Source organism: Pseudoliparis swirei, chromosome 17 (genome assembly GCF_029220125.1).
Source record: "Pseudoliparis swirei isolate HS2019 ecotype Mariana Trench chromosome 17, NWPU_hadal_v1, whole genome shotgun sequence".
NCBI classification, from domain to species: domain Eukaryota; kingdom Metazoa; phylum Chordata; class Actinopteri; order Perciformes; family Liparidae; genus Pseudoliparis; species Pseudoliparis swirei.
This window is the reverse complement of record NC_079404.1, coordinates 10,686,804-10,699,483: the sequence shown is the minus strand read 5'-3', so window position 1 is coordinate 10,699,483 and position 12,680 is coordinate 10,686,804. Positions and strand designations below refer to the sequence as shown.

Here is a 12,680-nt window from a genome sequence, read left to right as displayed (position 1 = left end):
GAGTGTGTAAGCATTGTGTGTGTGTGGTGTGTGTCTGAGAGTTCAGCTCAATGAGAGTCTGACTATGTTCAAAATAGAGAATTGTACACACTTCATATACTTCCACACTCAGTAACATAGAGAGAGGGTTTTTCACAATAAGAGTCATGCAAATGCTGCATACACATGAAGCCGTACAGGCAAGACGGTTGTAGTAACAAGCAATTAGTTCGTGTCGTCAGTTCCAAACACGTCATCAACCAGAGGCCGTACTCACAGTGTGACATTGACAGAGGAAAAACATCACGAGAGACTGTGGCACAAACACACACTATTGATTAATATAGACATAGATGACACAACCCAAACGTATTAATCATTAAAAACAAAGCGACTTTAGCTCTCTCTTCCACACACACACACACATTTTTCTGTCAGCATGTGTATAATCACAGCATTGCATGAAAGAGTGACTTAATCACATGCACACTAAACACTCAGTGATAGAGACTTAAAAAGACAGCGTCCGAAAAACGCTCCATCAAACAGTGGACAGACGGACAGGGCATGCCTTTGGGGGGGGGGGGGGGCACGCTTAGCCCATGTGGAGTTACCTCCGTCTGTAAGAGGTCCAATTCAGAGGAGGAAGGAGGAGAAACAACTGTTAGAGAACAGCGTGGCCTCTGCTGTCTTTAGCAGGGCCTTGAACGACAAAAACACGCATGTGCATTCATAGTGTACACACACAGACACAGGCGCGCACACACACACGCACAGTATCTTGCTCAAAACAAGATCATTGGGGATACCACTCAAATTTAATGATGTCTTGCCGTCCCTGCAGCTGTGATGCAGCTCCACTAACTAGCCGGTTGTAACAATTAGTTAAACCGTTTATCTGAATCGTCAATGGAGCTGTATGCCGAGGAAATTTGCAAGTAAAAGCTAGTCCCATGTTCTCTCTTAAAAGAGACGTGGACTTAAATTAATTGGGAAAAACATAAATAAATACTGAATACAAACATTTGGTGGCCCCTTAACAGCATTACATCAAATTATTCCCCATAAACCAACTCCATCCTCATAATAAACAAAAGGTTGCTGCTAAAAAATTGGTTTAAGCTTTTTAAATATATCACTGTCCCTAATTGGTTTGTTATATATATATATATATATATATAGTGGTTTCTACTGTCACATTTATTATTGATGGCATCTACAGTACATTAACAGTATAAAAGGGAGAAGGGAGTGGGAGAGAGAGGGGGAGGTGAGAGAGAAAACATTTTTATTTTTGGAGCAGTGCTACCGGTTGAGAGGCAGGGACCGACAGAGAGAGATAACAAAAGGAAACGTGTGTATTCTTTGTCGTATAAACATACAGGTGAGTGCAATAGAATATTAGAAAGGGACAGGTGTGCACACACAGAAAAAAATAAATGTGTAACAAGTGAGTAAAAGAACAATGGCACTGAGAGACAGCCCTCGAGGCAGGTGCCGTCGACTGGTCCTAGCACCAGTCCAAAAAACACACAACCGTGCACATGTGTATTTCAACAGGCAAGCGTGTGCTCACGCCTGCACAGACAGCTACACAACGACACACATGAACATGAGTCATGAACACACTGGGCCTCTGCATCATGATCAGAGCGGAGGCACACAGAACATTAAGCATAACGACTCTTTTTCAGCGTCCCGTGTCAGGGTCATTCACACCCCCGCAGAATAGCCAAAATGATGTTCAACGAAATAGCAAATATAATTGGCCAGCTGTTAAAAGAGATCTCAAGGTGTGGATGGAAATACGAGTAACGCACAGACATAAAGCGTTGAGTCTTCTGCCGCAGCCCGTGTTCCTGTAAGAAGAGATTCTCTCTTTTAGGAGCCACAGACTTCCCTGCTGAGCACACAGTATAGCGTTCACTCCCTGCTCTCTCTCACATACACAATGTGCCATCATGCTGTAAATCTCTCCAACAATCGTATGATGCAACACTGCACTCTCTCCAGCAGACAGCGAGGGATGGCAGCGTGTACATCACGCTGTGCTGGTGCTTTTAAGCCTTTCCATGGAGCTTGTGGCTCCGCTGTTAAACCCCGTCTCATCTACTCTCCATTCTTCATCTTTCCTTCACTGATGCTCGCCTTAAAAGGTTCTCCGGCAACAAGCCTTCCATCAGCACAATATAGCATTTAAATTCAGATAACTGGTAAAACACCAACAAGAGATCCCTCTTCTGTTACTTGATTTCACGGACTCTGTATCTTTAAAAAAAAAAAAGAAGAATACTTCCATCAGTTTTGATTTATCCACCCAGAGGACATTATGCCTTTCAAATATGCGGTCGCAATCACTAAAAGGATCTCAACTTCATCGGAGTCTGTACCCATCTTAGATTTTTCCCAAAGCACTGATCGTCTAATGACTGTAAATCTAATTGCTGCAACACTCAAGTTAATTAACAGCTTACGCTTCGTCTGTCAATCGGCCTCAACTTCATAGCGGACCGTGTACGCGGGCGTGATTTCTTTTTAAATCTCTGCCCTGAGCCTGCTCATGTGGTCATGTTTGTCTGCATGTGTCAGGTACTTTTTGGCCAAGTTCACGGGCCAGTTGATGATGAACAGCCCAACTAGCCTGTGAGCTGAGGCAGGAACACAGTTCTGACAGAGCCGCTGGCTGGGCAATCAAATGTACAGCTCTCATATGCACACAGCCGGGGTTATGGCTTTGGCCAGGGCTACTCTCTCCAGTGCAGCGGCTGACAGGGCAGCCATCGGGCTGCCCGGGCCAAAATGAATCTAACTCAAACATAAGAGTCCAACAAATGAGGCCCAGACCCGCCAAGTAGAGCCAGAGGCATGCACGCAAAGAGAGATCGTCTCTTTCTGCTAATTTCACATGAACATTTCACTAAGAAACACTTTCTAAGCACACCACGAAGATGTGGCACACTTGGAAACTTGGACTGCATAGTTGAATCCAAAAATGAAGAATTCTGTGTTTTTATATTTTTAAGTGGCCATAGTTTCTAGCGAATATCAGACTACAGAACATTCTCAATAAATGATCAATGCATTAATGTATTATCTTACTTTCATCAAAGTGCACATCATAAACCTTTAATGACATATCTGTCATATAAACAACATTACATGATCAAATCAACCGATGGGAACTGTTAAAGGAACACATCGCTGACATCCAGCAGCATCAACTCGTAATAATAAAAAATAAACAGGTGGTGACTGTGCTTGACATAATTAAACACATCATACTGCAGAATTCTAACATCGACGCTTGGAAACTAAAATGATATTGCATGCCACCCATCCATTTTCTGCTAGCTTCAGTCTCGTTATTCGCGCTGCTCTGCCAGCACTTTGTGGCTCTGTGCTCGGCTGAGGAGATGAAGGCAGCTTAGTCTGGGCCCCCTCTAATACCTCTGTACCGGCTGCAGTGCTTCATTATTGATTAGATCTGTGACTCTGTCCAACACTGCAGCTGCAGACATCCCCGCAACAGGAGAGAGCAAAAGAGGGAAGAAGATGATGAAAGATCTGCATGTATGAGCCAAACAGTTCGTGTTACAACAGACGCAAATTACTTTTCTCAGATAATGTCATCAGACTCTCTTGTCTGCAAGGTCTCCACAACAAAGAGATGAATGTATGTGCGGAGGCAGAGTCCTGCCAATGAAAGCAGAAAGCTCAACCTGTAAAAAGAGGAGATCTGCTCCCACTCTCTTTGTCTGCTCGGGTCCTGCCTGTCCCCAGAGAGGCCTCTCATCTTGTGTACAGGTTAGCCTCACTAGACCTTGGTGTACTGGAGCGCTGCACCAGCAGGTGTATACTGATCAAAAGAGAGAGCGGTGTGTGTCCAGTGTGACAGACGGACAGCGCAGAGTGAGTGAAAGAGGGGGGGGGGGGCGGGGCTAAGGGTACAAATGCATTAATAATGGACTAGTACCATTACGTGGCTCTGTGTGATGGGGTAGCTCTGGGGTTACCGTCACTTTGACAGCTTCAATGAAAGAAGTGTTTCAAGGGAAAGGGAATTCAGACTGACCTGCTCGAGGGGAAAAGTCAACCCGGCCTGCGCCTGACATTTCTGAATGGTGGCTGTGAGCATGTAAGTGCACCTGGCCTGTGCTACACCACCTACAACGTGGGCACCGGCTCCATCCAAGTCCCAAAGAAAACCACACACACTAAATTATTTTGTCCTACTCCTTGAACCAAAACACACAAAACCAAAATTCATCCGCAAGTGATCAAGAGTGAATACATTCTGCTTGTGTATGTGATGATACTTTGGGACCAAATCACTGCAGTCTGTAGGCGGGCGGAGAGAACACTGATGAATTATCTTTCCCACCTCTAGTCCCAAGGGCCACTGCAAAGCAGGTGTACCGTTAGTAACTCCTGGGAACACCATCAGAATAATGTACCCTGATGTGGAACGCTCAATAAACAGACTTCAGCCACTGAGGAATGGCAGCTGTCTCACAAGGGGAGAGGAGGAACCGCATGAGCTGAGCATGAGTACAGACAACACGACTCTATCACCGTAGATTAGGAGAGCAGCGAGAGACGGAGAAAGACTCGGTGTGAGTGTGACTGTTTGTGTGCGTTAGCCTTATAGGGACCCACATTGACAGAGAGGGCAGAGAAAGCATGTGAGAATAGAAGACAGTGTGGCAAGATGGAGTAATAGAGCGGCGACTGTCCAAACAGCGGCCCCTGGGAGTTTCCTGTGAAATCAGAAAGAGTGAACGGGACAAAAATGTATGTGACAAGAGGCTCGTCTTCATTGGAGCAGCCCCCCTCGCTCTCCCGGTGACAGGCGTCCGCTCTCGGTCGTCGCTGGTCACACGGCAGACTTCACTGGCATGTGGGAACAGTTTGGATACATTTTCGATGTCCTGCCTTCAGTGACTCTAACCCATGCTCTACAGAAATCATGCAGCACTGACATCCGGACAATCCAGAGGATGAATTTATGAGGGCTATCGAGCACATCCACACAGCCTCGACGTTGAGCTAACAGACATTTCCTGGGTCCAAAACAATCCGGTGAGGCCACCATGCGCAGAGACAGGGCGCCACCACCAGCTACTTTCTCTGTGAGGCACAGGCAATAGAGCAGTGCATGCTGGGAAAAAGGCTAGAGTGCCAAAGCATGTGAAAAGCTAGAGCTGATATTTCATAGAAGGGATGAGGAGGAAAAGGTGTGTTTTTAAAGCAAGACTGAGGAAGTGCAGGGGAACAGCTCTGCTATGCTTGGGCGTTGACCTGATTAATGAATACTTTTAGCTGCACATCTCAGCTTTGCAGGACTTTTTCCTCTTAGAATTTGACAATACATTTATCTTAACTTTACTTTGGGGCACTGGCCAGGGTGTATATGATGTCGAAGTGCTGCAGTGTTTAATAATCCCTGTAGAGGCAATGTATAAAGTCTTCACTTTCAATAATTCAGCAGGGAAGGCCTGGCATGCAGCTGCCTCCAACACGCTGTACAAAGGGCACCGTCTCACAACAATGCAGAGTTTGAGTTTGCATACAAGTGCACACACACAACGGGGTGTGCCTATTTCTGTTTCTGACACTCCCCGGCAGTATGAGGGGCACAGGTTGCAACCCGCCCTTTGGCTTATCTTTGCGTCATCCCGACCACCGTGGCATTCAGACCTGCTCAAAGGCCAAAGGATAAAGCTTAGAGGTCAAGGACCATTTATTTACATGTACCAATATAAATGTGTATATCAGAAGCATTTGACATCACAAAAGGTTTCTCCAGCGCACTCTGGTGAAACATTTTGGAGCATCTCTGGAAACTAGTAGCAAGTAAATGCTCAAATGAACTGACTCATACACATTTATGTAAGTGCTATAAGCGGTTTAAGTGTCCTCGTATATAAATCTAACAGAAAAGGCAGAGTGGCATTTCCTCATCCTAATATGTTATTTTTTAAAAGTACATCCAAGTGTATTATCGGACTTAACCCATGGCCACAATTCTTTCCATTGCCATGATATATTCAGCCTCATCATATGAGAAAATACAGTGGTGGTCCACTTCAGTCCTTCCCCCATCAAGCTGTGTTCAGCACCTACAGCACGTATACCCTGTGAGAGAAAAGCTAAATGTAAATTCAACATTTTATTGCCAGTCCACTGATTTCTTGTTCCAAATGATTCATTGAAATTAAAGCACAGTTTGGCTGCCGTCCTATACGCGTCACAAACTCAACCGAGACTGTGACTCCGGTTTCACACTTGCTGAAGCTGAGATGTGGGAAGTACAGAAACACTACTTATTTAGCTGTTCCCCTGGACTAACAACACTAACAAGCTATGCCCTCCATATTACTACAGAGGAGTGAGAGAGTGAGTAATAACAAGACAGAAAACAATCCAGAGACAGAAGAAGAGGGAGTAGGTAGAGAATACAAAGTGCAGTTTTTCATTCAGGTGCACACATGCTGCTCGGCACACGCCCCATACCTGCCAGAAGTCCTGCAGAGAGGGAGGGGCAGAACGGGAAGGAGATGAGGAGGGCGAGAGGGGGACAGAAGAGGAGAGGAGGGACGGTGGGGAGTGGAGAATGGGTAATCAGTAGATGGAATGATTGGGGGGAGGAGACAGCGTAAAATTAAGGATTTTGGGAGATGGGTTGAGTTTGAGGATGATGGTTATTCACAAGGAAGGGAAGAGAGAAAAAAATGGAGGGATTACTCATTATGTGAATGAGAGAAGACGGCTGATAAGAGCACGAACAAATACTCAACAGTTAACAATGGCAACGTCAGGTGACATCAACATAAGACTGCGGCAGCAAAAAGCATGCCCACATGATTAGGGGGACAGAAGACAATGCAGAGAGAGAAAGGGGTAATAAAACAATTGGTTGAGCAAACAAAAACAATGACATTTCACGACTTCTCAAATAACTGTTTTTATGGACAGGAAAATAAAAAATTAAATAAACGTGGTGGGTCAATATGAACAACAGTTGTGAAACAACTCTATGCGTTTACATACAGACTGAACCAAATGAGTGTCAGCGGGAGGGCACGGGGTGGAGAGAAGTGAGAGGTTTATAACACACACTTTTAAACACTCTTCCACTCAGCTGCAGTCAAACTGTGTGCATATGACAAATCTCTCAGTTGGCGTGGCTATTTTTAAATCAAACTATGGGGCGGAAGAGACAGAGGTCTTTTATTAAAAGATCTCTCATGTTACAATACTGCACACCTCTTTGCCGTTGACCTTAGCTTTCATTTTACCCCCCGACCCCCAGATTACATTACATGTCATTTAGCAGACGCTTTTATCCAAAGCGATTTACAATAAGTGCATTTCAACCTAGAGTACAAACTAAGAACAACAAGAATACAGGAAGTAACATTTCCTCAACATAGTCGAACTACAAAAGTACCATAAGTAAGTGCTATTTAAGTGCCACTGAAGTGCTAATCTGTGTTTTAATCCAGATATAGTCGGAAAAGGTGTGTTTTCAGTCTCCGGCGGAAGATGTAGAGACTTTCTGCTGTCCTGGTGTCAGTGGGGAGCTCGTTCCACCACTGAGGAGCCAGGACAGCAAACAGTCTGGATGTAGAGTGATTAGCTCGAGGTGCAGGAGTCACAAGTCGGTTGGCTGTTGCCGAGCGGAGCGAACGTGCCGGGGTGTACGGTGTGACCATATCCCGGATGTAGACGGGGCCCGATCCGTCATTTTACCCCCCGACCCCCAGATGAATTGTTTCGCTTGTACTTCACCACACCCTCCATCAACTCCATGAATTGCACACTACATATATTGCGCCTTTTAATTCTCTGCAGGTTTAAGTTTCATTTGAACTAGATTTCATGGCAGGAAAAACGTAAGAGCTTATTCCTCTGCCAACGAGCTAGGGAGGTCTTCAAGCCAATGAGGAGGAGGCACGGGTCTCAGGGCAAAAAGGGGTTGGGCAGAGCCGGGGGGGGGGGGGGGGGTGGAGCTCTTGGGTCACTCTTGCCTTGGCAGGAAAATATCAGCGACTATACAAGCTAAATACAGTACCAGAGGAAAGGGATTTGCTAGGCAAATAAGGGAGGCCTGGAGATAGGGACAACATTGACATAAGCAGAAAAGGGCCGTAAAAGTGTGTTCCATTATGATTTCAGGACACCGCGGAATTTCACTTTGACTTTCGATTAATGAATAGCCCAGGCTCTGAGGCTAATCTGAAATATGGGTGAGTCAAAGTTCCGGGGACTTTCTCTAAACATGAGAATAGCTATCGAGTGCCGAAGAAAGCAAGAAGAGGAAGTTGTGACAAAGAGTCCCGTCTTTAGCCACACTGACTTGGTGTGATTCATCCGACGACAATATGGAGATGTGGTACAGACTGTATTCATCATTATACCAGTCTGGGGGCTGATGGATTTTCTAATGAGGTTAGAAATTACAATCATCACACTTCAGATTAGCCAATGCTAAATGAATCAGGATGGTTGGCTCCTGGGTGTGAGAGATGCACTATGGGATCACTGAGAGGGCAGTAATGGTCACAAATCAATATCAAGGAAAGCCAGAATGAAAGTAATGATGTTTGATGATTTATATTGATGGCATCTATTTTCCTGACTGAACAGAACGATGGTAGCGTTTAGAGAACAGGGATCGTTTTAAAGCCAGCCTGAGGCCAGAGGTGGAGGGTGAGCTTGTCCAAAGTTAAATGCTGTTATTGTCTTTAAGTCTTTGAATGGGTCATTATGGACTGGGCAGACACACTTTGTACTTGTCCCTCTTGATGATTAAGTGTGAAGCTGATCTGTTAAAGAGCCAGGCTGCTATGCACCAGGCGTAACCAACTGAAGGCACATCGGATCCAGGTGTAGGTTGAAAACAATATACGTCATTAGCCTACCCTTGGAAAGCAAGACATTCTGCTCTAGTTCCAATTAATGTGACTGGAAAATAACATGAGGTGACGATTGAGAAGAAGACAGAAAAGCAGGAGCTGAAGCAAAGACATGAAAAAAGATAAACAGAGCATAAAGGGTATTGTCTGTGAAAAACAACATTCTTTAACTTCAATGTTGAGGAAAGGGAGAGCACATTTTCTAAACACGCACTTAGATGTTTTGTGTCATTCACATTTGTTCTCCTGTAAAACTTGTACCGGCAATGGATGCATCTCAGCTTGTGTACAGGATATCCACAGAAAGGCATCCAACAAACAAAGTAGACCCAGAAATGCAGTCTTACATTTCCATAGCTATGTTTCTTGGATTTTGTGTTAAATTAATTTCTGCAAATAATAATAAATATTGTTTCTGCAAAGCCATGTTATTGTTTTTTAAATTACATTTTTCCATGCTTTAAGGCACAAAAAACTAATTGATATATTCACCTCTGTAGTATTGGGTTCGTTGCAAAGAAAAATATCTAAAACCTTCAGCACATAACTGAAATTGTCTTAATGGCCAGACACCACCATGGGTAATTAGTTTAGATAAAAGAAACATTTTTGGGGGGGTATTTTCTCAGCAATTATTGCCATTTTGGGAAATAAACGCCTCTGAAAGACCGGGAAAAGAAATCGCCCGTACAAATATGTTATTTCAAAGCTTTCTGGGAAGTGCAATACTGATTGCAGTATATTTCTGAATTTACTGAACTTATAAACTAGGGATAAAATGTTTCTGAGGCATAATACCCTGCATCTGAATATTGCTAAATGTAACCTCTTCCCACTTCTTACCTTTCCATCAAATCGCTTCACAATGAACTGATCCAGGCCTAGATCTGAAAAAAAAGAGAAAATATAAAGAGATGTTCAGATGACACAAATATGTATAACAAACTAGGTGTGAGGCAGAGCAGTTACACAGCATTAGCATCCAAATATATGCCTTGCATGAAGCAGAGAAAAATTATTTACATGGTGTCATTACTGAACACTTCATAATCACTGACGTGCAGGAGATTAATAATAGTCATTAACAACCCATTTCCAATGATCAAATTCTTTAAAATAAACTATTAGCAGCATTCAGCTTCAACTCTTCAGATCATCAGTTAAAACCATGTTCTCTACCAGCATACCAAGAAAGACTGTGTTCTCGTGTATATGTATATTTATACAGGAATGACTCAAATGAGTATCTCAAAGAGTCTGGGTGTTTTGGTACTAACTCAATGAAACACACATCTGGATCAGTTGATAAACGAGGAGTCATCACCGGCCACTGGTCTGTGGAAGGTCTTTCTATGCAGAAGGCAGCAATTCTTCCTGTGGCTGAATATAATTCTTCTCCCTGCCAGAATGATTTGAAATGTGATTTTCTCTTTAATTAAATATATTTCAAACATGAGCTGTGAACTTTGTGTGAAAATGACAACCATACCTCCAAATAATGAAATTTAAACCAAAAACTTTGTTAAGGTGATTAATTTCGAAGCTCCTGTGTGAAGCAACAATTCTAATCTGTTAAATGAAGCATGCAGTGTTACAAAATTATCTAAAATATGCAATATGCATTGACACAAGCTCTTATTATCACGCCGGAAGACTAGTAGCACCGTGACCTGCTGAAACAAGTAATGATTAGAATATAATCTCATTAAACTGAACTTGGCTTCATCGGCATTACAGACAACCTCATCACCTAAGACCTCTGAAAATAGCCTCCCACCTTCAGTAATCCTTAAACTGCAGGTCAGTCAACACAATCAATACATTTATCAAATAAGGGGCTGGATCACGAAGCCGAGGGACACATTTATTGCCCAGATGCCAGGCAAACAAATGCCAAATGCACTTAAAAGAGGCAGCCCTGTTTTGCTTGAATTTAAATCGGACGCAACTGGTCTCCCAGCATTCCTCACTGATCCACAATCTATTCTGCTAAGGGCAGAGGGAACAACCTCGTCATGCATTACAAATTCAACTTAACAAGGAACCCTTAGGTCTACCGTGCAGTATACACATGCTATATATTTACAGACCCTGTCCACACAGAGATTTCTTGTATAAGTAGTGATTGTTTTTAATCAGGGTCATGGTTTATTCATCATATAAGGGCCAGGCAGGCACGTGCACAGACATTTTGGGGGGCAGGTGTTCAAACCAAAAAAAAGGACACCCAATGCCAAAAAAAAAATCTGACAGAGTTGAAGCATAAGCATCAATACACTGATGATGCTGTCCTCGACCTGCGTTTCCTCTGGGCAGCATCAGACCGCTCGCTTACATTTTCTTTATGAATAAAGATGAATTATTATATAGCAACAACAGTACAAGCGTTCTGATTGGCTAATGGGTCGCCATGCCAGCCACATATTGCCCTCCTCGCTGGTCTGATACGGATCCGTATTGCCCTCTTACGTCATTTTCAAAATGAGCGATATTGATAGACATCAACAGCCAAGAGCAGTGGTCCTCAAACTAAGGCCCGTGGGCCGGATACGGCCCGCCTCCACATTTGGCCCGGCCCTCTGAACAAGAGAGGCCTTATGATTTTTTTTCAGTCTGGCCACGCAAATCCTAAACTAGCCCGTTATATAGAACGGAATAAGAATTCTCTCTCCCTCTCTCTCTTTTCTCTCTCTCCCTCTCTCTCTCTCTCTCTCCTCTCTCTATTCCCTAAACATAACTAACGTCAGTAAACAGCTGGATGAGGCTTTGAAATTATGGAGTTTTTGTTTGTTTATTTTTTTAGGAAACGTCGGACAAGTTGTGACGTCATGTTTTCAGCAGCGCTAATGTTGTGGTTGATTTATCACAAAACAACGTCAGGGGACAAACACCGTCATGACCTGTGTGTCTGGTGCTGCGGGTCAGAGGAGAAGGAGGTGCAGCCGTTTGGTTGGCGCGAGAAGCACTGCGCGGAGGAGGAAGTGGAGGAGGGAGGGGCGCGGCGGGGGGGGGGGCAGTGGAGGGGGGGGCTCGTGAGCGCCGAGGAGCAGGTCGGGGCGAAATTCTCACAATAACTCAAATAAATGCCCCGTCGGAGATTAAAACACATTTTGGGGGACTTGATGACAGAAAGAGTAACTTTTATTCTTAAATACGGATGAATAAAAAAAACGTGTCTCCAGCAAAAAGGGCACTTTTCTCATCCAGGGCAAAGGGGCTGGTGCTTGAGCACCACTAGGGCTCTATCTGTGCACGTGCCTGGGGCCAGGGACTCAGCAGAGCATTCAAACCACAAACGCAGACTAATCAGCAACGAAGGCGTAATCTTTCTTTAAATTCTTTTTTTTATTGACTGGGGAGCCAGTTGGTTAACTTCGCTTGAAGTCGCTGCCTTTGAAGAAAACTTCAGATTCTATTGGCTTTTCCATCTGCTTCGCTGAACCTTCTCTCGTCCGACAGAGCTCAGCTCATCATTACTTAAATTCCAGTTTTCCTCCCGAGGGGGAAATTTCTTGAAGCAGCAGCAAACATGTTTACATATATACAATACAATAGAATAAATAGCAGGGCAGGACATATTACATCTAAGAAATTGAATAATAAGGGAAATGAAAATATAAACATAAAAATATAAAGTGCATCTAAAGTATAAAGTTAAAGCGGTGCAGGATTTATTGATGTTCTATTTGAGGGGGATCTGGCCAGAGGTTGTTCGTATTGGATCTGTTGGATTTTCCCAGCTGCTCCTGAACGCATCATCTCACTCTTCCGGTAAGCTTTGGT

At 43.9% G+C, this 12,680-nt stretch overlaps 1 protein-coding gene across 1 annotated transcript in view; it reads right to left on the bottom strand.

The window, feature by feature from the left end:
* micu1 (mitochondrial calcium uptake 1) overlaps positions 1–12,680 on the bottom strand; it is a 32,344-nt gene that overhangs the window by 7,951 nt on the left and 11,713 nt on the right. Inside the window, exon 5 of the mRNA XM_056436026.1 lies at positions 9,741–9,784. Coding sequence (XP_056292001.1) covers positions 9,741–9,784 — 44 coding nt within the window. The remainder of the gene's footprint in view (positions 1–9,740; positions 9,785–12,680) is intronic.